At 44.6% G+C, this 25,110-nt stretch overlaps 1 protein-coding gene across 1 annotated transcript in view; it reads right to left on the bottom strand.

Moving 5' to 3' along the window:
* The window catches only part of LOC136626158 (alpha-2-macroglobulin-like), a 118,943-nt gene that overhangs the window by 64,913 nt on the left and 28,920 nt on the right, over positions 1 to 25,110 (bottom strand). Inside the window, exons 4-10 of the mRNA XM_066600965.1 lie at positions 24,351 to 24,403; positions 22,615 to 22,635; positions 19,541 to 19,697; positions 18,520 to 18,604; positions 5,597 to 5,741; positions 3,615 to 3,729; positions 3,160 to 3,269 (exon numbers count right to left, since the gene is read on the bottom strand). Of these exons, the coding sequence (XP_066457062.1) occupies positions 3,160 to 3,269; positions 3,615 to 3,729; positions 5,597 to 5,741; positions 18,520 to 18,604; positions 19,541 to 19,697; positions 22,615 to 22,635; positions 24,351 to 24,403 (686 nt within the window). The remainder of the gene's footprint in view (positions 1 to 3,159; positions 3,270 to 3,614; positions 3,730 to 5,596; positions 5,742 to 18,519; positions 18,605 to 19,540; positions 19,698 to 22,614; positions 22,636 to 24,350; positions 24,404 to 25,110) is intronic.

Here is a 25,110-nt window from a genome sequence, read left to right as displayed (position 1 = left end):
CAGCGAGAAGTCAGTGATCCAGTAATAATTTTCATGATGGTTGAAAGTGAGCGACCAATGAACTATAAATGAATAGTGAATGATAAATGTGCATTTAAACGCAATGATTATCATGCAAATTAGTTCATTTGAACTAATTTTGCACGATAATCATTCAGTATCAATGGCTCTTTAGGTGTTCTACATATTAATCCCCAGTCGTCCAATTCCCAACCTTCCATCAGCTCTGGTCAAACTGTGCAAGGCTGTAACTGGTGTGCGCCTGTCATACAGTAGTGTGTGTGTGCATTAATGTGATCAGAAATGGTCACCACAGCTATATATGTTGTAGGAACATATTCTGACACGCTGGACCTTTAGGCCAGGCTTACACAAATGGATTTTAATTGAGGATTCCGCGATCGCCACCTGTGCAGTAGATCCACGGTAAAACGTGGGCATTGAAAGGCAGAGAGAGGGAGAGAGAAAGACTCGTCTGAGCGATGTTCTACTACTTTCTGCTGTCATTTCCCTGTTTACGATTTCTTTTTCACCTGTGGCGTCAGAGAGAATCTCATCCAGTCTAGCGCTGAACAGTCGGGGGGGAGGGTGGGAGCAACAAAAGGATTGCTTGGTAAGGACTTTTTTGAGGAGACATCTGTGTCCCAGAATTTTAGTCACAGGGTCCGGCAAGTGGTTACCGAAGTTGCAGAAGTGCGATCTAAGAGCCTGGCTGCATCCAGGGAAGGTTCACAGATAAACTTTCCCGCTTGGCTTATCTAATGTGCAATGTCAGTCAATTCTTCCGGAGGAGACTTGGATAGAATACCCCTGCACAGTTGCTTGGTCCATTCAGTAGTGGCCTTGCTGATCTAGAAGCAAAAACTGGCCTGAATGCCAAAGCCACTGCCTCAAAGGATGTTTTTGCAAGAGATTCAATCTTCCTGATGCGCACGTCTTGAAGAGACGAGCTGTCCTCCATAGGAAGAGTGGTATGTTTCACCAAACGGAACACAGGTAAATCCACTGCTGGTGAAAACAACTATTTCTTCACAAACTCCCCTGGAAAAGAATACATGAGGTCTAGACACTTAGGTTTAGTAAAGTGTTTGTGTGGAATGTTCTATTCCCTGGTTAAGAGATCCTCAAAATGCTCATGAGGAGGAAACAACTTTAGAGATCAGTTTGGACATCTAAAGAAAAAGGTCGCCGCTGACATAGTAGGCATCTGGTCGGACAGCTGAAAAGCCGGATCTTCACGGTAGCTATAAGGCTGTCTATCATAGTGGAAAGTTTAGAAGCTTGCTCCTCATCCAGGTCGGAATCAGAGAGGGACTCAGACAGTTCCTCCTCTGAGCGACTATTGTGCCTGGAAGAAGACTGTGAGCGTAGTCTGGAAAGTGCTGGCTTGGAATACGATACAGGAGATCTGGATGAGTAAAATGAGCAGGAAGGTCTATTCCACTTTTCTGGTCTACCACAAGAGGAGTCCTGCCTGACAGAGCCATCTCCGTCAGATACATTCTGAACAGGTGGACTCATAACATGGTGCAACCTGTCTAAAATCCCCTGGTAAGTTCTGAGACCATCTGTGACAGGAAGCGAGCCCATTGCAGTGCAGTTCGGTGGAAGCTGAGCAAGAGGGTTGCCTATAGTAGGTTCTATGGCTACCTCTTGCAGTGGAATACAGTTAGAGCAGAACAGCTCAAACTGCCCACATGTACAGTTTGTTTTGCAGTGGGAGCACGCATAGCATGTGTCTCTGGCTGACCCGGTCTGAAAAATATTCCACTCTGGTGTCGGACATTGTGCTAGAAATGCTGCAGACAGTTATTTAGTATAAAAAACTGTTGTATCCTACTAAAAAATACTCCAGGAGGGGTAAAACAGGGGAGTTAGCTACTAGGCAGTGTACAGTGGCCAAACAACGCAGGCTGTACGGCGGCTTAACACTGCTCTGGTATTTGGCTGCCACACGATCTGCCGTGTTAGGCCATATGGCCTCGAAGGGATAACAGGGAGAGTCCTGCCTCCCTGTACTCCCTAAATCCAATCATAGTTGAAGACTGGCAAGAACCAGGTCTGCCTCCTATAGACACTAAGCTAAAACTGATTAGCTTGGTGCCTGCAGGAGGGGTATAGCTAGTAGGAGGAGCTAACATTTTTTCTGCTTAGTGTGCGATTCCTAGTGGCAGTAGCTACACCCCACAGTCTTCAGCTGTGTCCCCCACTGATACAAACCAGAAATCTTATACATAACATGCAAAATCAGTTTGTTTATTTGTGTTGTATACAAATCCACAGTTCTGGTCTGATTTGAGTGAAATTGTGCATGAGCGTTCTTCAACACCAGGCAATGAATACTGGCATAATTAAAAGTCAAAAACTCAGCAACTTCCCTTACTTTTTGTTGCCAATAGCAACCAATCACAGCTTAGCTTTCATTTCTTCTACTGCTGAGGTAAAATAAAAAAGCTGTGCTGTGATTGGTTGCTAGAGTTCAGCTTTTATTTCTTACACAGCTGAGGTAAAATGAAAGCTGCTCTGTGATCAGTTCCTATTTCTTTCTTTCATTTCTTACACAGCTGAGGTAAACGTATATAACAACTAATGACATTAATGAACATTTCAGCTAGAAGAATTATTACTGAAGATGATTGCGCACAAGGTTGATGTGCCAATTGCACAGCACCTCATAATCAAATTTGTGACAAACGAATGATTTGGGTCCACTGCAAAATGGCTTGGAAACATCTGTTATTATGTCTAAGGGTGAACACCCACTTGCGTTTTTTTTAATGCTGCGATATCGCTTTGTTTTTTTAACGCGATTGTCAATGGGACTTTCTAATGTTAAAAACGCATTGCAAGTTTGTGCTTTGCAATTTTTGTGCAATGCGTTTTTAACATTATAAAGTCCCAATGACAATCTCGTAAAAAAAATTAAGCGATATTGCAGCATTAAAAAAACTCAAGTGGGTGTTTACCTGAGAAGGAAATCACTTTGAAAGCCCAATTTTCAATAACCAATCCCTGGGCTTATAGCACAGTGCAACGCACGGGTATATCCCCTAGTATGATATATTTCTATACATCATAACCATATATGCAACACATGCCCCCACCACCTTTTAACATATTAAACTAACTAATCCCCTCGCTTGAAATGTTTTATCTTACCTTGCCATGATATGGGAGCCCTATTTGGTAAATATATTCACATTCCACAAATTCAACCGTGTTCCTTTTGTGGGAGTGATGGACATCAACTGATGCTTTTTCACTATGACCTGAAAGAATGAATTCAGATTTTTGCTGAGAGGGAGCAAACTTTATTCAGGTGTAAACTGAACCAACAACCAACCATGTGACAACTTTTTTTTTTAATCGTAGAGATTGGAGGGACTCTTGAAAAGATGAAAGGATAGAGGTGGTTGGCACATAATGGCGGTGCCTGATTTCCAAGCATTTTCTTTGTTTTTTTTATTTGTGCATTTGGATGGCCACGTTTCCTCACAATATAAACCCCCCTGCAGGACAGATGTACCCTAATGTACAGTATGTGTAATGTGATGTCATTTATGTTATTGTTACAAATGCCAGCATTGTTGCAGTATTTCCTTCCTATCACTTACCTGTGCCATCTTCAGTCAGTTCAGATTTAATTTCTAAATACTGTTGTTCGTCTGTGCTGGTCCAATTAAACTTTGCAAGCTCAATCTCTCTGGAGACACATCCTTTACTGTCAGTCTATAAAGAAAATATCAATATAAAGTAATCAACAAGGAATATCCCAGTAAGATTGCTGTTTGCTTCTATGGTGTCAAAAAGATGCAACTCTCAGGTTAGAATTGGAGCGGCCGTGCTGGAGGTTTCCTATTTTATCCCCCCTCTGTGTAAGGTGCCTGGCAGCTGAGTGTTTGGCTCAGTAAATGAAGATACTGAGGTCCATTGATTTATAAATTCTGTGTATTCCAAGATTAAATTTCACATCAATTTCTTTTTTTGTGAGGAGCGGAGAAAGAAGAAAGTTTTGGCGGAATTGTAAACAATGGAGAATTTATAACGTGAGCGTTCACCCTTAGGCCTCTCTCACACAGATGTTTTTGTACAGCGTTTAGCGCTGCCTTTTCACCACTGCACTAAACACTGTTCAACACTTCCCTTCATTTCAAAGGGGCTGTTCTCACAAGCATCAAAATGCAGTGTCTTCAACACTGTGCTATGACAGTGATGCATGTTCTATCTTTGGCCATTTTCAGCTGTGCGTCGCCTATTGAAATGAATGGGTGGACGTTTCAGTGCTGCTGAAACCGTGGCAAAACTTGGAATCACAGATGCAGCAGAGGAATTCTTTAATTCTCAACCGCAGCTGTTACACATGACAGCTGCGGTAGAGAATCCTGCTGCCGGCATCCCCGTCAATGGCTTTTCAGGGAAGGGCTTCATAAGCAATTTTAAAAAGTGTATAGAAAAAAAATAAAAAACAATACTCACCTCCCTTCAGCTGCCGGGGCTCAGCCGCGACTTCTGGCGCTGTCCCCAGCTTTGTAGTTCTGAGCTATCAGCAGCCTGGGATTTAAAATCCCTGCCTGCTGGTAGCTCTAATTGTGATTGGCTGAGCAGTTCAGCCAATCACAATCAGAGCTACCAGCAGGTGGGGATTTTAAATCCCCGGCTGCTGATAGCTCAGCAGCGCTACAGAGCCGGGGACAGTGGCAGAAGTCGCAGCTGAGCCCCGGCAGCTGTCAATGGCTTTTCAGCTCTTCCCTGAAAAGCCTTTCAAAATAGTGTGAAAAAATAAATAAAAAATTTACTTACCTGTCGGCCACTGCTGTGTCCCCCGCAGGGATGAAGAACACATCTGCATGTTTCCTTCATCACCACTAGTTAAAAGAATTCCCTGCTTCTACATCTGCCACATCTGTGGCAGATGCAGCAGAGGAATTCTTCAATTCTCTACAGTAGCTGACATGTGTGACATAGGTGTGGTATAGGATTCTGCTGCCGGCAATTGATTTCAGGGAAGGGCTTTGAATATAAGCCTTTCCCTGAAAATCAAGTAAAAGTTGTTTAAAAAACAAAAATAATAGATACTCACCTCCCTTCAGCTGCCGGGGCACATCCACGTCTTCTCCTGCTGTCCCCTGCACTGTGGTGCACTGAATGTGATTGGCTGAGGTGCGCAGCCAATCACAGGCAGCTCTTACCCGTCATACATTGGGGTTCTTTTTTTTTTCGGACGACGTTCACCGTGCGGGGTAAATAATGCACTGCTTTGATAAATCGGACTTTTTTCACTTTACTTTTAAGTCCCCCTGGAGGACTACAATATACGATACTTTGAACGCTCCTGCAGTATGACGTAATGCTATAGCATTACGTCATACTGCATTCTGACAGGCAGCCTATCAAGCCACCCCACGGGTAATTGCCCGCGGGTGTCAGCTGCAGTAAACAGTTGACGCCCACGCTGTATGCAGAGAGGTCGCCCCGCGACCTCTCTGCATACATACCCCGACGCTCCAGGGCGTAAATGTACGTCCTGGATTGGGAAGAGGTTAAAGAAAGTATAAAGTGACAGGATAAAATAGGGGTGATTAGGTCTCTTTCTCACCTTCTCTCCCTTAATGGTTATGCAATTTATTTTATCTGTTTCTTCCTCTTCATTAGCATATGATTCGTAGCGCCATGAATGATAGTATTCTTCAGCACACACCGAAAGATCAATTGAGCCTTCTACTGGTTTCCCATAAGTATAACTGGAAATGAAGACATGAGTTATAGATGTTGTCACTCTCATATGGGCTGTTCAACTACTGTCTTCACTACCACTCCAGTTTAGAAGTATAAGTCTGATTAAGAGAAACTAACTGTGCAGTGATAATTTATTACTCTATCAACATTATTTTTAAGCCTCCTTGTAGTGTACGGAAAAAGTAACTACAGAGATAACTACCAAGATGTGTAAGGCTGACTTCACACTGGCGACAGGCTATTTTGTGTTGCGAAAGTGAGTGAAAATGCATGAAAATGAAACCAACTATTTTTCAATGGTTTAATTTTCATTTGCGATGCCTTCAGTGCACACTCGCAGAGCTAAGAAAAATCAGCGCTATCCTATCACCCATTTTTTTCAATGGGGCCGGCGCCAGCAGCTGGCCCTATTGAAAACATAGGCAGTACATTGCGCTCCCCTGACACAGCTGTGATTGGCTGAGCGCTGTGACCAATCAGAGGCAGCGCTCACCTGTCAATCAATGATGGCTGGGTGCTGCCCCTGATTGGTTACAGCGCCCAGGCAGCGCTTTCTGGGGGTGGGAATTTTTCAATCCCTGGCTTCCAGAAGACAACTGCCTGGGCCAGAGAGAAGAGCCTGATGTGCTGACGGCTCTTCTAGGTGAGTTAATTTTTTTTTTTTTTTTTCTTTACAGCTAGAGAGGATTTTCAGGGATGCATTGAAAGCAATGGATAGCATTGTGGACCTCTGCCACAGCTGTCAAAATAAATACATAGACATAACTGAGCATATATGTAATATATACATGTGTGTTCATTTCTAAGTTAGGGACCTGTGTAAAATAAAGGGAACCTGTCACTGCCTCTAAGGCTACCAAACCATTATATTAACCAAGTATTAGAGATGAGCGAGCACCAAAATGCTCGGGTGCTCGTTACTCGGGACGAACTTTTCACGATGCTCGAGGGTTCGTTTCGAGTAACGAACCCCATTGAAGTCAATGGGCGACCCGAGCATTTTTGTATTTCGCCGATGCTCGCTAAGGTTTCCTTGTGTGAAAATCTGGGCAATTCAAGAAAGTGATGGGAACGACACAGCAACGGATAGGGCAGGCGAGGGGCTACATGTTGGGCTGCATCTCAATTTCCCAGGTCCCACTATTAAGCCACAATAGCGGCAAGAGTGGGGCCCCCCCCTTCCCAAAAACTTTTACTTCTGAAAAGCCCTCATTAGCATGGCATACCTTAGCTAAGCACCACACTACCTCCAACAAAGCACAATCACTGCCTGCATGACACTCTGCTGCCACTTCTCCTGGCTTACATGCTGCCCAACCGCCCCCCCCCTCCCCCACACAGCGCACAGCAAAGTGTCCCTGCGCAGCCTTCAGCTGCCCTAATGCCACACCACCCTCATGTCTATTTAGAAGTACGTCTGCCATGAGGAGGAACCGCAGGCACACACTGCAGAGGTTGGCACGGCTAGGCAGCGACCCTCTTTAAAAGGGGCGGGGCGATAGCCCACAATGCTGTACAGAAGCAATGAGAAATAGAATCCTGTGCCACCGCCATCAGGAGCTGCACACGTGGGCATAGCAATGGGGAACCTATGTGCCACACACTATTCATTTTGTCAAGGTGTCTCTGCATGCCCCAGTCAGACCGGGCTTTTTAGTTCATAGACACAGGCAGGTACAACTCCCTATTGTGAAGTCCCTGTCGACCGACAGCATGGGTGGCTCCCTGGAACCCACCGGCGGTACATAAAAATATCCCATTGCAGTGCCCAACACAGCTGAGGTAGTAATGTCGTGCTTAATGCAGGTGGGCTTCGGCCCACACTGCATGCCCCAGTCAGACTGGGGTTCTTTACAAGTGGACACATGTAGGTTAAACTCCGTGTGCACCTACAGCATGGGTGGCTCCCTGGAACCCACCGGCGATACACAAAAATATCCCATTGCATTGCCCAACACAGCTGAGGTAGTAATGTCGTGCTTAATGCAGGTGGGCTTCGGCCCACACTGCATGCCCCAGTCAGACTGGGGTTCTTTACAAGTGGAAACAGATGCATTTATAATTCCCTGTGGACCCACAGCATGGGTGGGTGCCAGGAAGCCACCGGCGGTACATAGAAATATCCCATTGCATTGCCCAACACAGCTGAGGTAGTAATGTCGTGCTTAATGCAGGTGGGCTTCGGCCAACACTGCATGCCCCAGTCTGACTGGTAATATGTACCTTAACAGTAACCGCGTTGGTGGGAAATGGCCTCGCCGCCATCATGTCTTTGGGAAGCCTCTGTTTCCACACCCCAGAGACATACCATTAGCAGCGGTATAGGCAGAGCCCATAATTAGTAACATTTCAGCCGTAGCATTAGCGACAGGCCCCACTAACATATCACTAGCAGCATTATAGGGGGAGCACAGTCTTAGTTCCATTTCAGTAATAGTAGCAGCCTACACAGGCCCCAGTAACAATTCCGAAGCAGCAGTATAGGAGGAGCACAGTCTTAGTTCCATTTCAGTAATAGTAGCAGCCTACACAGGCCCCAGTAACAATTCCGAAGCAGCAGTATAGTGGGAGCGCAGTCTTCGTTCCATTTCAGTAATAGTAGCAGCCTACACAGGCCCCAGGAACAATTCCGAAGCAGCAGTATAGGAGGAGAGTAGTCTTAGTTCCATTTAAGTCATTGTAGCAGCCTACACAGGCCCCAGGAACAATTCCGAAGCAGCAGTTCAGTGGGAGCGCAGTCTTAGTTCCATTTCAGTAGCTGCAGTATAGCCAAGGCCCAAGTTACATTTATGTAGCTAAAGTGTAGGCCAACCCCACACACACTTCTGTACCATGAGTGCAGGCGAAGAACATACAAATTGCTATGATTACACTGTAGGTGAGGGCCCAAAAAAATTGGTCTACCAACAGTACTAATGTAACCTCAGTACCTCAGTAAAAATTGGCCATGCCCAACCAAGATGGCAGGTGAAACCCATTAATCGCTTTGGTTAATGTGGCTTAAGTGGTAACTAGGCCTGGAGGCAGCCCAGTTTAAAGAAAAATTGGTTCAAGTTAAAGTTTCAACGCTTTTAAGAGCATTGAAACATATAAAAATTGTTTAGAAAAATTAGATGAGTGAGCCTTGTGGCCCTAAGAAAAATTGCCCGTTCAGCGTGATTACGTAAGGTTTCAGGAGGAGGAGCAGGAGGAGGAGGAGGAATATTAGACACAGATTGATGAAGCAGAAATGTCCCCGTTTTGGATGGTGAGAGAGAACGTAGCTTCCATCCGCGGGTGCAGCCTACGTATTGCTTACGTATCGCTGCTGTCCGCTGGTGGAGAAGAGAAGTCTGGGGAAATCCAGGCTTTGTTCATCTTGATGAGTGTTAGCCTGTCGGCACTGTCGGTTGACAGGCGGGTACGCTTATCTGTGATGATTCCCCCAGCCGCACTAAACACCCTCTCCGACAAGACGCTAGCCGCAGGACAAGCAAGCACCTCCAGGGCATACAGCGCTAGTTCAGGCCACGTGTCCAGCTTCGACACCCAGTAGTTGTAGGTGGCAGAGGCGTCACGGAGGACGGTCGTGCGATCGGCTACGTACTCCCTCACCATCCTTTTACAGTGCTCCCGTCAACTCAGCCTTGACTGGGGAGCGGTGACACAGTCTTGGTGGGGAGCCATAAAGCTGTCCAGGCCCTTAAAGACTGTTGCACTGCCTGGGCTGTACATGCTGCTCGATCTCCGCTCCTCCCCTGCTACCTGGCCCTCGGAAATGCGCCTTCTGCCACTAGCGCTGTCGGATGGGAATTTTACCATCAGCTTGTCCGCCAGGGTCCTGTGGTATAGCAACACTCTCGAACCCCTTTCCTCTTCGGGAATGATAGTGGGAAGGTTCTCCTTATAGCGTGGGTCGAGCAGTGTGTACACCCAGTAATCCGTAGTGGCCAGAATGCGTGCAACGCGAGCGTCACGAGAAAGGCATCCTAACATGAAGTCAGCCATGTGTGCCAGGGTACCTGTACGCAACACATGGCTGTCTTCACTAGGAAGATCACTTTCAGGATCCTCCTCCTGCTCCTCCTCCTCATCCTCCTCAGGCCATACACGCTGAAAGGATGACAGGCAAGCAGCAGGGGCACCGTCAGCAGTGGGCCAAGCTGTCTCTTCCCCCTCCTCCTCATCCTCCTCATGCTCCTCCTCCTCCTCCTCCTGAATGCGCTGAGATATAGACAGGAGGGTGCTCTGACTATCCAGCGACATACTGTCTTCCCCCACCTCCGTTTCCGAGCGCAAAGCATCTGCCTTTATGGTTTGCAGGGAACTTCTCAAGATGCATAGCAGAGGAATGGTGACGCTAATGATTGCAGCATCGCCGCTCACCACCTGGGTAGACTGCTCAAAGTTTCCAAGGACCTGGCAGATGTCTGCCAACCAGGCCCACTCTTCTGAAAATAATTGAGGAGGCTGACTCCCACTGCGCCGCCCATGTTGGAGTTGGTATTCCACGATAGCTCTACGCTGCTCATAGAGCCTGGCCAACATGTGGAGCGTAGAGTTCCACCGTGTGGGCACGTCGCACAGCAGTCGGTGTACTGGAAGATTAAAGCGATGTTGCAGGGTGTGCAGGGTGGCAGCGTCCGTGTGGGACTTGCGGAAATGTGCGCAGAGCCGGCGCACCTTTACGAGCAGGTCTGACAAGCGTGGGTAGCTTTTCAGAAAGCGCTGAACCACCAAATTAAAGATGTGGGCCAGGCATGGCACGTGTGTGAGGCTGCCGAGCTGCAGAGCCGCCACCAGGTTACGGCCGTTGTCACACACGACCATGCCCGGTTGGAGGCTCAGCGGCGCAAGCCAGCGGTCGGTCTGCTCTGTCAGACCCTGCAGCAGTTCGTGGGCCGTGTGCCTCCTATCTCCTAAGCTGAGTAGTTTCAGCACGGCCTGCTGACGCTTGCCCACCGCTGTGCTGACACGCCGCGCGACACCGACTGCTGGCGACGTCCTGCTGCTGCTGACACATCTAGATTGCGAGACAGAGGTTGAGGAGGAGGAGGAGGAGGGTGCTTTAGTGGAGGAAGCATACACCGCCGAACATACCACCACCGAGCTGGGGCCCGCAATTCTGGGGGTGGGTAGGACGTGAGCGGTCCCAGGCTCTGACTCTGTCCCAGCCTCCACTAAATTCACCCAATGTGCCATCAGGGAGATGTAGTGGCCCTGCCCGCCTGTGCTTGTCCATGTGTCCGTAGTTAAGTGGACCTTGCCACTAACCGCATTGGTGAGGGCGCGTACAATGTTGCGGGAGACGTGGTCATGCAGGGCTGGGACGGCACATCGGGAAAAGTAGTGGCGACTGGGAACTGAGTAGCGCGGGGCCGCCGCCGCCATCATAGCTTTGAAAGCCTCCGTTTCCACAACCCTATACGGCGGCATCTCAAGGCTGATAAATTTGGCTATGTGGACGGTTAACGATTGAGCGTGCGGGTGCGTGGCGGCGTACTTGCGCTTGCTCTCCAACAGTTGCGCTAGCGACGGCTGGACGGTGCGCTGAACTACACTGGTGGATGGGGCCGAGGACAGCGGAGGTGAGCGTGTGGGTGCAGGCCATGAGACGGTAGTGCCTGTGTCCTGAGAGGGGGGTTGTATCTCAGTGGCAGGTTGGGGCACAGGGGGAGAGGCAGCGGTGCAAACCGGAGGCGGTGAACGGCCTTCGTCCCACCTTGTGGGGTGCTTGGCCATCATATGTCTGCGCATGCTGGTGGTGGTGAGGCTGTTGGTGGTGGCTCCCCGGCTGATCTTGGCGCGACAAAGGTTGCACACCACTGTTCGTCGGTCGTCAGGCGTCTCTGTGAAAAACTGCCAGACCTTAGAGCACCTCGGCCTCTGCAGGGTGGCATGGCGCGAGGGTGCGCTTTGGGAAACAGTTGGTGGATTATTCGGTCTGGCCCTGCCTCTACCCCTGGCCACCGCACTGCCTCTTGCAACCTGCCCTGCTGCTGCCCGTGCCTCCCCCTCTGAAGACCTGTCCTGTGTAGGCGTTGCACACCAGGTGGGGTCAGTCACCTCATCGTCCTGCTGCTCTTCCTCCGAATCCTCTGTGCGCTGCTCCCTCGGACTTACTGCCCTTACTACTACCTCACTGCAAGACAACTGTGTCTCATTGTCATCGTCCTCCTCACCCACAGAAAGTTCTTGAGACAGTTGGCGGAAGTCCCCAGCCTCATCCCCCGGACCCCGGGAACTTTCGAATGGTTGTGCATCAGTGACGATAAACTCCTCTGGTGGGAGAGGAACCACTGCTGCCCAATCTGAGCAGGGGCCCGAGAACAGTTCCTGGGAGTCTTCCCGCTCCTGAGCATGTGTCATTGTAGTGGAGTGAGGAGGCTGGGAGGAAGGAGGAGCAGCAGACAGAGGATTCGGATTTGCAGCAGTGGACGGCGCAGAACTGTGGCTGGACGATAGGTTGCTCGAAGCACTTTCTGCCATCCAGGACAGGACCTGCTCACACTGCTCATTTTCTAATAAAGGTCTCCCGCGTGGACCCATTAATTGGGCGATGAATGTGGGGACGCCAGAAACGTGCCTCTCTCCTAATCGCGCAGCAGTCGGCTGCGACACACCTGGATCAGGAGCTCGGCCTGTGCCCACACCCTGACTTGGCCCTCCGCGTCCTCGGCCGCGTCCACGTCCTCTAGGCCTACCCCTACCCCTCAGCATGCTGTATTACCAGTGATTTGATTTCACAGGCAGGAAATAAATTGGCGCAAGCCTGCAGGCCAAATATAATTTTTTAACTTTTTTTAAAAAGGAAAGGCCCACTGCCTCTAGTGAATGAATAATATGTTTAATAACTGTGTTGCGGCCCTGCAAAAGTGTCACAGAACTTTACTGTTGCAGAGTTATTAACTGTGGCAGAGCAGGTATTTCCCAGGCAGGAAAGAAATTGGCGCAAGCCTGCACTCAACCGTAGCTGGTTGCGTCTGATTTTTTTACGTTCTCCACGCAGCACACACGTACCCAGAGCCCTTAGGACTGACAGAGGCAGGGCAAATATACTTTTTTCCCTTTTGTTTAAAAGGAAAGGCCCACTGTGCCTATTCAATGACTAATATAACTGTGTTGCGGCCCTGCAAAAGTGTCACAGAACTTTACTGTTGCAGAGTTATTAACTGTGGCAGAGCAGGTATTTCCCAGGCAAGAAAGAAATTGACGCAAGCCTGCACTCAACCGTAGCTGGTTGCGTCTGATTTTTTTACGTTCTCCACGCAGCACACACGTACCCAGAGCCCTTAGGACTGACAGAGGCAGGGCAAATATACTTTTTTCCCTTTTGTTTAAAAGGAAAGGCCCACTGTGCCTATTCAATGACTAATATAACTGTGTTGCGGCCCTGCAAAAGTGTCACAGAACTTTACTGTTGCAGAGTTATTAACTGTGGCAGAGCAGGTATTTCCCAGGCAGGAAAGAAATTGGCGCAAGCCTGCACTCAACCGTAGCTGGTTGCGTCTGATTTTTTTACGTTCTCCACGCAGCACACACGTACCCAGAGCCCTTAGGACTGACAGAGGCAGGGCAAATATACTTTTTTCCCTTTTGTTTAAAAGGAAAGGCCCACTGTGCCTATTCAATGACTAATATAACTGTGTTGCGGCCCTGCAAAAGTGTCACAGAACTTTACTGTTGCAGAGTTATTAACTGTGGCAGAGCAGGTATTTCCCAGGCAGGAAAGAAATTGGCGCAAGGCTGCACTCAACCGTAGCTGGTTGCGTCTGATTTTTTTACGTTCTCCACGCAGCACACACGTACCCAGAGCCCTGACGGCTGTCAGAGGCAGGGCAAATATACTTTTTTCCCTTTTGTTTAAAAGGAAAGGCCCACTGTGCCTATTCAATGACTAATAACTGTGTTGTGGCCCTGCCTACACAATTCTGTGCCTGTAGTATCAATGCAGGGTGCAATGCTCTGCACCGCCGATTTTGAGAAAGAAAAAAAAAAGCAACACAGCTAACAGCAGCCTGCACAGTACTCCACACAGTTAAATGTGGCCCTAGAAAGGACCGTTGAGGTTCTGGAAGGCTACACTCACTCCTAACACTCTCCCTGCCTAAGCACCACTTCTGTCCCTAATGCCGGGTGCAATGCTCTGCACTGCCGATTTTGAGAAGAAAAAAAAATTTCTCCACTGCTAACAGCAGCCTGCACACACGTAGATGTGGCCCTAAGAAGGACCGTTGGGGTTCTTGAAGCCTACACTCACTACAAACACTCTCCCTACAGCAACTCCAATAGAACAGCACTTTCCCTCAGCTAACTCACACGGCATCTGAGGCGAGCCGCGGGAGGGGCCGACTTTTATACTCGGGTGACATCTGATCGCCCCAGCCACTCACAGCAGGGGGGTGGTATAGGGCTTGAACGTCACAGGGGGAAGTTGTAATGCCTTCCCTGTCTTTCAATTGGCCAGAAAAGCGCGCTACCGTCTCAGAGATGAAACTGAAAGTAACCCGAACACCGCGTGGTGCTCGTTATGAGTAACGAGCATCCCGAACACGCTAATATTCGCCCGAGCATCAAGCTCGGACGAGTACGTTCGCTCATCTCTACCAAGTATACCTGAAAGAATAGGTGAAATACTCCTTACCACTAACAGGAAAATAGGGTCTGTGAAAAGGTTCAAAAGACCCCTATTAGAAATGTTAAGAACTCTTGAGTCACAACAGAAACCAAGATGGCCAGAATATATGTTTCAGAACTGATGTGGGCTTATAATAACCGAGTTGACAGTGCAACTAGATTCTCACCTTACATGATGTTTTAGGCAATCTAGGCAAGTAGTAACAGCACTAAGGTTCAATGCTTCAAATGAGGTCGAGAAACAGATTATTGGCTCCTTGGTTCAAGATCATTGTTATAGGTTGCAGATGATACACTGAATAGTCAACAAACGAATACAAAATCATTTCCACTAAACTAAAGCCCCTCTACAAGATGCTCAATTTTTCAGAAAGAGATAGTGTTAGTGAAAGTGAAGAGAAGAAAAGGAAAATTGTCTGAGTACTTGGAAGTCACCCCTTATACTTCCTCATAGAGAGTACCTAGCTCTACTTCCAGTGTTGCAGATGAAGTTCTATCAAATATTTTGCCTCAAAGATCTAGACGACTTTGAGTTCCTTTTCCCACCTCCCTTAAAGATGGTCTGGACACCTGATCTCCCCGTTCTGCGGGCCCCTTCTCCTTTCCCTTTATCAGATGCAACCTTCAGACATCTGATGTCCTCTATGTTGTTACGTGGGTGATATCTGACATGCTCCTTTTACATCAGTTTGGTGTCTGATGCTCTTAATCTTTGGTGTGTGGAGATTTGAACTAGCTCCTGTTTTATTTATGCAAGTATGAGGTTCTGTGTAGGGTTTTCCATCTGTCTGTGTTGTGAGCAGGCTTTAGGTGTGAACAATGACCTGTTAGGTGTATGTCTGAAGGTGTGGACTACACTAAGCGTGAACAATGTCTTGTTCCATTTATGTCTGAAGGTGAGAACTGCACTAGGTGTGAACAATGTCTTGTTCTGTGTGGTGTTCCCTTTATGTTGCAGTCACTTGGTTGTGTTCTGTGTATGTCTGTAGGTGTTGAATATACTTCATATATTTCATTGAGAGCTGTGCCCGCAGTTACAAGCACAGGTCGCTACACGGAGGTCAGCGGAAAAACAATGAAGTTCCCAGCAGCACTGCAGCAATCCTTCAAGTAAAGCCAGGCAAGTAAAAAGTGCAAACGCCAGTATCAGAGCCCAAACCAGATAAGCTCAAAAAATGCAGTCCACGTAATTAGAATGACTGGCAGCAATCCAAGGTATGGAAAAATACAAATGCGTTTATTTACCCCATAACAAACAAGCAACGTTTCGGTCAACAGACCTTCCTCAAGCTCTGACCTCTGTGTATTTGTGGTGCTGGCAACATGCGCCCACTCAGCTAATCGGTTGGGGTCCCAAGTGACAGACCTTAGCCTAGCAACTATTGATGACCTATCCTGACGATAGGTCATCAATAGCATTTCCCTGGAAAACCCCTTTAACCCTTTCCAATCCACTGTCTGATGCCTGAAGACACTCTGATTGAAGCCGGTGCAGCTCCGATGTCGGAAGACATCCGGCAAGGTATTCTTACTGTAGATTACTGGCTGCTCTGTTGTCGGGGGCCTCTCCAGCATGTCCCATACCGCAGTACTGGCTCTAGCCAGCAGATGGCACCATTGCATAATGGCAGAAAGAGAAAGCCCCCTAGGAAACCCTGAATCCAAAATTGGATTGCAAAGGGTTAATCTCTGCTGTGTTTGAGTCAAAGAAATGCATCTATACAGCTGCTGCCCTCTAGTGTCAGTTTTGTGTAAATTCATGAGATTCAGCACCCTCTGGTAGATATTTGCTTTAGTGAGCTATGCTGGTGGCATGATTTCTGGTCTGGATGTGGAGATAAAGAAACCTGGGTCTGGAGCAAAGTATGTAGTAATTGAATGACTGATCAACTGAGAGAAAGAAGCTTTACAGAGTACTGAGAGGTGGTGATCAAGCAGTGCCACACAATAAGGAAGTGACAGAGAGGTTTACCTACAAAAGGAAATAGAGTTGACAGAACCGAGACAGAGGAATAACTGAAAGTATATTTAGCTTTGTGTGCAAATTGTAACACCTGGCAAGTAAAACAAACTGTTCTTAAGTTAAATGCATTGCAGTAAAAGTAACTGCATGTTTGCCACCTATTTCTAAAGGCCCATTTACACGTAATGATTACCACTCAAAATTTGTTCAAACGACCGAATTTGAGCAATAATCGTTACATGTAAACGTGGGCATCGTGCATTTTTCGTTTGAACAATGATTTTAAAGTGAACTTAAAATCCATCATTAAGCTATTGGAGATAAAGCAGTTTGTATTTATCTCCAGTAGACCGCAGGCTGTGTTCTCCGCGGGGAGCCAGCGCATAACATTGTTAATTGCCAGCAGCCCCCAATGAGAACAATGCAGCTGCTCGCATAGCTGAGTTGTGTGACTAATCACAAGCTGGGCTCTGCAAACAGCTCCTGGAGGCTCATTTACATGCAGATGAAGATGATAAAGTGTTAATGGCAATTAGTGTCCATAAACACATTATGCAAAAAGGTCGCTAAAACTTTTAATCTTTCAATCATTTAAAAGATTATCTTTGCGTGTAAATGGGCCTTAATACTGATCTCTTCCTTCAAGAATTTCTGTAGTGGTATCAAAATAGCAGAAGTTGCTAATGTTCTTTTTTTTATCCCCAATGGACAGTCATATACAGTATAGCAAGGAACCATGAGGTTATAGAGAACTACTCAGCATAAAGTTTCTGGGTCATGAAAATGAACAAAAAACTTTTACTGGACATTAGGTTACCCATAACTTGAGGAGAAACTGCTTCAGACTGAATTTGAAATCTACGATACCAAGACTGGTAGATAGTCAATAAAATGTTAATGTCTAAAAAGACAATTGCATAAGTTACCATTTACTCTGTGTTTTGGAAACCGTAAGTTGATATTTTCTGTTTAAGATGATACTGTATGTCACCCATAAAGAGTACAGATTATATATTAGATACAGTATATACACCATTTGTTGATCATATGTGCTACAGGAAGGAACCAGATGTATTCCTAGTATGAAGTAATGCATATAAAGTCCATTCGCTGGTGACCCTCTTTTTCTCCAGAGAGCCTCGTCTGGCGCAGAGTGTAAGCTCTCGCCTACGACCTGGAGGTTGCAAGTTTGATCCCCACATGCGTCAGGTAGCCGGCTCAAGGTTGACTCAGCCTTCCATCCTTCCGAGGTCGGTAAAATGAGAACCCAGCTTGGTGGGGGGTAATTAAGTAATAATTACCTGAAAGCGCCACGTAACAAGTTGGCGCTATACAAATACCAAGATTTATTTTTATTTATTTTTCTCCACAGAGCCCACCATGACCCAGAGGTTACTTTGTGTTGTGTCATAGAAATGTTATGAGATCAGAACTGGCGAAATCGATCACCTGCTACCTGAAAATAGCATCTCCATTCTGTCTGACTGCATGTATGTTCTGATGTGGTAGAAAATGATTATCAATCAGTGTAAAATGTCTATTGATTTGTATAAACTATATGTATTACACGGCTATAGTGATTTGACATTGCAGAGACTAGTAGCAGCATCTTTTATCATGATAATTGCTGGACAATGGCGTGATAAGGGATGTGTGTTACATTATCAGCTCAATATGAGTTCAGTAGGATGATGAGGAAGTAGTCTGTCTACGGTCAAATTACATAGGCATTCAGCTAACTGGAAATTACAGATTGGCTGCATGACTCCTACCCTCCCCCTTCTCAACTTCTGAAGCAAAGGAGAATCCTGTGCTTAGAGCACATGGTGAGACAAAGAAAACGCTGGGAGGGGAAGGAGGAGGAGGGGAGAAGACTCACTTAGCTTAAACCTATAATCATGCTTGAACCATGTATGTCATATGTTATACACCCATAAAGGGCAGGTATTATGTGTTTTAATAAAATAAGTCTCTGGCATTGTAACGCCCAGAGAGCTGCTTAGATTTCTTGCTGAACGTGTCTCAGTGTGATCTCCATATGTGTGCACACACCATGCTTTACAATTAGGAAGCTACAGAATACCCCAGATCCTGCTGGAGAAATTTGGATCCAGAACACTGATTGCTGGTACTGTTGGGTACATTGGTGGATACTATTGCTACATATGGAGTTTGGGAGTCAGTAACACTGTTGGTCTTCTTACCTGCCACAAGCATCCAGGTGAAAGGACTTATCTGTTAGGTCTACATCAGATGGGACTTTGATATTAAGCTCGAACCTTTGCGGGACTAGAGAGAATAGAAATGTCAATTATTGAAAATTCTGTCAATCTTCTGCTAATTGTCCATTTATTGCACTTTTATTCAAGGCAATATGTAAGTAATACTAACTAGGACATGTACAACAGCGGATAATAGGGCTGAAAACATAGTGAAAACAGTTGTGGGCGACTGTCAGCTATCAACAACAGCTGACACCCGCTGTGTCAGGAGCAGACTCGGCTCCCGAGCTCACTCCATACAATCACACCGAACGTATGAGGTACATGTACAGCCTACGTCAGGAAAAGGTTAAAATTATGTTATGGTGAAAATACATAATAAAAAGAGAGGCTATTTTAAAGCCATTTTCCAATCACTACAAATAACTTTATTGTACTGGGTGTTACAGTTATGGGAACACCAAATGTGTTTATATTTTGTATTGAATTTGTTTAATGCATTTTTGAGATTATGCTATTTTTTTGTTTAGGAATGTTAGAAGGGGTTGTTCGCTTCTTGGTTTTAATTTTTTTTAAATTATTTAGTTATGGAATTTTCTGATATTCAGGTATTTATATGAATTACATGGATGTATAGAATAGGCAGGGTTGCCAACTGTCCAGAAATTCCTGCACAGTCAGTAAAAACAGAAAGTTTTTTTTTCAAGCATCCGTGAAAATATTTGATGTGTCTGTGAATCTTTTTGAGGCTGGTGATACTCAAGCAGATTATGACTGTAATTATCATCTTTTTACAGTTCACGGTAATTACTTGCAAAAAGTTCATATCAGTATCTGACATGAATTACTTATCATTGTCATTTAGTATGGCTTTTCAGTGGATCTGTAAAAAATGTTGGCTGTCCGTGATTTTTGATAAGGTGTCCAGGAAAACAGAATATTCTGGTTGGCAACTCTGCAGAGTAGGCTACATGATCATTGAATTATTTTTATGTCAGCTTACCGTATTCATCAACTTTAAAGGATTTCATACAGCCATCAGGTATGTTAATTTTGTACTCCCCATGAGCTAATTCATGGGCCAGTGGGAAGCTGAACTCAGCAAATCCTTGCGTTGTAGATACATCCAGCCACTGTGCTATGCGCTGGTTATTTGGATCCTGAAGGAGGAGAGAGAAATAATGGGATTTCTTATGGCATAAAGTCTAATTTAGGGTTAGACTGGCCCTCAAGACGACCCCAGCAGACCAGAGAACTCTTTTCATTATATTCTGTCTCATACTGCAATGAACAATATACAGAATGTTTCAGTGTGTCCCTGGAGATCAAGGATTTTCTTCTCCTCTTTCTCACAATCATGTTTCTGTCTTAGAAGCGGTTCTAACATAACTGCAACCAGTCCAGCAGCATTGCGGCCCCATAGATAAGGGAACCCGCTGCCACCATAAAAGCAGCTAGAAGCTTCCTAATGTCTATTAAAGTACAATGCATTAAGAAAATCTTCAGACCCTCTCACTTTTTTTACATTTTGTTATCTTGTGGCCTTTTGCAAATTTATAAAAATAAAAAAATCAAGTTTTCCCCATCATTCTGCAAACAATACCCCATAATGACAAAGTGAGACAAAATGTTAGTTTTTCATTCTTAAAAAAATGTCCAAAGATTTCTAACATTTTGCATTAGCAAAAGTATTCACACCCTGTACTCAGTTCTTAGTTGAAGCCCCTTTGGCAGCGATTCCAAACTCCAGTCTTCTTGGGTGTGATGCCACAAGGTTTGTACACCTGGATCTTCTCTACTGATCCTCTCTAGCTCTGTTAGGTCGGATGGGGGCAGTATATGGATGCCATTTTCAGGTCTCTCCAGAGATGCTCAATTGGGCACAAGTCAGGTTTCTTTCTGGGCTACTCAAGGACATTCACAGAGTTGTCCCTAAGTCAATCCTGTGTTGTCTTGGCTGTATGCATAGGGTCATTGTCTTGTTAGAAGGGGAACCTTATTCCCTGTCTGGGGTCCCTTGCGCTCTGGATCAGATTTTCATTAGGAATATCTCTGTACTTTTCCTCCATTCAAATTTCCATCAACCCTGATCAGTATCCCTGTCCCAGCCATTGAAAAACACCATGCTTCACTGTAGGGATGGTATTGGGCAGGTGATGAGCAGTGCCAGGTTACCTCCAGATATAGCACTTAGAATTGAGGCCAAAAAGTTCAATCTTGGCTTCATCAGACTACAGAATCTTGTTTCTCACAGTCTGAGAGTCCTTTAGTTGCTTTTTGGTAAATTTCAGTCAGGCGTTATATGTTTTTTTTTTACCGAGGAAAGGGCTTCTTTCTGGCCACTCTGCCATAAAGCCCAGGTTGGTGGAAAACTGCAGTGATGGTTGAGTTTCTGGAAGTTTCTCCCATCTGCATATAGGATCTTTGAAACTCAGCCAGAGTGACCATTGGGTTCTTAGTCAACTCTCTTACCAAGGCCCTTCTCCCCCAATTACTTAGTTTGGTAGGATGGCCAGCTTTAGGAAAAATCCTGGTTGTTCTAGACTTTGTCCATTTAAAAATTATGGAGGCTGCTGGGCACTTGGGAACTTTCAGCGCCTCAGAAAGTTTTTCTAGTCTTCTCCAGATCTGTGCCTTCACACAATTCTGTTTCTGAGCTTTAACGGCAGTTCTTTTGGTTTTGGCTCTGATATGCATTGTGAGCTGTGAGATCTTATAAAGACAGGGATATGTCTTTTTAAAATTATGTCTAATCAACCGGATTTACCACAGATGACTCCAAAGAGGTGTAGAAACATCTCACAGATTATCAAGATCAATCGGAGAACCCCAGAGCTAATTTTCAAGTGTTACACCAAAGGGTGTGAAAACTTATGACAATGCAAAATGTTAGAAATGTTTGTCAGTTTTCTCATAAATGAAACACTAATATTCTGTTTTCATTATGAGGCATGAGTGCAGAATAATAGGGAAGACTATTCTAAAAATATTTATTGATAATATATTAAAACCATGTAGCACAATGTTTTTAATATTTTATCAATAAATATTATTTTTAGAATAGTCTAGACTGTGAAGGGCTAATTGATTACTATTAGACTATTTCCCCTGTGATTTATACAGAATGAGGGCTCAGTCAAACGGGCGCCGATCCGCTTGTGTTTCTGCCGCATAAGACGGCTGCACTGCAGGTGCGGACGACTCTTCGCACCGGCCAGAAGAAACAACACATGGCCAGCAATGGAGCAGGTCATGCAGAGAGTCGTCCGCACGTGATACGACCGTCTTACCCTGCAGAAACACGATGCCCGTGTGACTGAGCACTCATAGGGAAGAACTGAATGTTTGTTTTTTTTTTATTTGCCCAAGGCCACAATCTAAGAAAATATAAAAAACTGAAAGGGTCTTAAGACTTTCCAAATGTATTGTAAATAATTTCTCCACATGGCACCAGCTAACCAAAAAACAGCCCTGTCTAAAGCCCACAGTTTAGGACTTTCTGAATTCCTGATTATTTTGATGTTTGGCTCTATATGGCCATTCTACAAACGTTGACATATTTTTTACACTATATTACACTATGATTGAGACTTTGCCACCAGAGAACCAGACAGTTACACTAAGATTTAGAGTTTTTTTTCTTTAAGTGGCTAGTATTCTGTCTGGATCCTGGAGGAGATTTTATTGCCTTCCTCCATTAGTGAATGCATTTATTTTCAAAAACACCATTGATATATAGCAGGAAACAATCAGTGTAGGATTTAGGACATGTTGCAAATGCCTTTTAAATTAAAGATTTGCCATAAATGAAAAGGGTAAAATCTGTTGCATTTCTGCAGCAAAAGCCACATTTAAAATGGAGGCTCTGAAAAAGCAAAAAAAAAGCAAAAACAACAACTCAGCAGCGTGTGAACGTACCATACTACAGACATATTGTGGATAGATATTATGCACGTTTACAAATACGCTTGTATGAAAATGTTATTACCATTAATCCATACATATTTGAAAGTAAATGCATCAATCTCTACTATGACATACTCCGTTCTAAGAGTATACAGGACTTGTGAAACTTACTTGTATTTCAAGCAAAGGATGCTGAAAAAGAGAAAATGATAATGTTACATGTAAGATACAAATAGATCAAATATTAAATATGAACAAATTTTAACTGGTCATGTCTAGTCAGTATAATATAATTTATACTAAAGCTACAAACAACCCCCGTGTAGTTGGACATGTAGTCAGGTGTAACTCTATCCCTCTTCTTGTTAAAGGGATTATCCCGGGTAAGAAAATTACAGCTGCTTTCTTCCAAAAAACCACACCACACCTGTCCATCTATTGAGTCTAATATTGTAACTCAGATCCATGGACATGACCTCTGGATGGATGTGGTGCTGTTTTTGGAAGAAAGCAGCCATGTCTGTCTAATCCCCTTGACTCTACAGACAGTAGGAGAGGGGGCATTAATACATTACTGTAGAATCCTACTACACAGGGTTTGTAACAATGGAAGTACATAATAAGCCTGCATAGAAGCTGTATACACAGCATTGTAATAAATATTGTTTGTAAAGTTGTATAACGTCTTGTTCTAAGTGCATTGGAGAGATAAAACATGGTTACAAACTGCACACAGGGTTTAAAAGTAGCACATAATGGTTGAGATTTATCAGACCTAGCAAAAAGGAAAAAAGTGATGGAGCTCCACATTGCAACCAATCAGAATCAATCATTATTCTATTGGACAATCACTTTTGCTGTGTTGCGTTTAAATGTGCCTATAAGGGTAATTTGTACCGTAATTACATTTACAAGTTTTATTATGTGAAGTATCGCTGAAGGTGATGTTACTATACAGAAAGCTCCCCTGCTACTAATATCACTAAGAATATAATTACAGGTAGTAGAGCAGTTTTTTTTTCACGCACATAAAAATCATATGCAAAACACGTGTGAAAATTGCATGAAAATTGCGCGCAAAAAAGCGGACCTTTTTTTTTCTTTTAAGTACTGAAAAAAATCTTGAGTCTGTATACGGCTAAGGCTAAGTTCACACAGGCAAGTGCAATATGGGGCCCCATATTGTGCTCCCCACCATGTGAATTCCCTGTGAGTGCAAGGCGTTTTCATGTCAGAACAGTCTTACATCACTTTGGTAATGTACGGATCCTCTACTGCGGTTGAGGATCACAGAGTTTCTACTATTGTTTTTAATGGGAGCCCTTGCATTGTGTGCACCTAGCATATGGTGTGATGCTGTCGCCAGCCCCATTGAAAGCCATGGGTGCTGAAATGCAAGAGCACGCAGATAGAACATGCCGCAATTTGTTTCCTGCATCGCGATGCCATGCAGGAAAACATCACTCATGTGTATGACCGCATTTAAAAGAAATGGGTTCATATTCGTGTGATTTTTATCGCCTATGTAAAAGCAGCCTTAGGGCTTTTACCCACTAGCGTTTTTTTAACGCTGCGATTTTGCTGCGTTTTTTTCAATGGGACTTTCTAATGTTAAAATCGCATTGCACGAAAATCGCAAAAGCACAAACTTACGATTTTTGTGCGATGAGATTTTAACATCAGAAAGTCCCATTGAAAAAAACTGAGTGATATCACAGTGTTAAAAAAACGCTAGTTGGTAAAAAGCCCTAGGCTGAAAACAATGGGAGAAACTCTGCGATCCTCACCAAGCCAACAATTTACTGAACACTGATGAAAGGCAAAAATCCCATAACAGTAATATTTTTCCTCTGGAGAAGATTCTGGCTCCCAGTCACTTTTACAAGTCCCTTCCCAATCATTCTCACCTTTTGATTTATAGTATGTAAATCCGCATTCACAGTCACCAACTGAAATTCCACTAGAATAAAAGAATGTAAGGGAAACAGCAATTATTATTTCACTCATAAGACTAGTCTTGTAATGGTAAATCACAGGGGCAGAATTGTCTAATATTGAACTAGAACGCCCTTCACAGTTTAGACAAAAGTATGAATAAAATCAATAAACTTTAATAGATATATTTAAAATCAATTAACACAAATAGGGCACTACACAAAAATCCTCTATATCTCAAGAGGTGTACAGGTCTCACTCAAACGGAGACTATCACCACTTTTTAATTGTTATTATATGTACCAAGGGTCCCTAATATGGGTACAATCCTGGTAGAGTGGTGAAACAACAAAACGCAGAAACTAATAAGTGGAAAAATTCCTTTCTTGATTAACTTTCCTCGTCCCTATATCTTTCTTCTAAATGCATTCGTATAGTATTTTATCAGGGTTGATTAGATATCATCATCACCCCGATATTTTCATTGATGCGTGTTTTGGAAAAATATAGTGTGGGAATATACTTGTCTCTCCTCTATTTTGGGAATGCAGAGTTCCCTAGGTGACAGTATTATAAGCACAGGTAGTATGTGATGTTGAACAATCTCCAGTTGTCTCAGTACTGTCACCTTATATGTTCATATAAATGTTCTCGTAATATAAGAGAGAAAGGTACAGAGCACCCTCTTTTAGAGGTTACTCATAAGGCGACCACTATATATTTTCTGATCGG

This window comes from Eleutherodactylus coqui, chromosome 4 (assembly GCF_035609145.1).
Source record: "Eleutherodactylus coqui strain aEleCoq1 chromosome 4, aEleCoq1.hap1, whole genome shotgun sequence".
Taxonomy (NCBI): Eukaryota; Metazoa; Chordata; class Amphibia; order Anura; family Eleutherodactylidae; genus Eleutherodactylus; species Eleutherodactylus coqui.
Note: the sequence above shows the minus strand (reverse complement) of the source record. Positions and strands in the feature narration are given on the sequence as shown.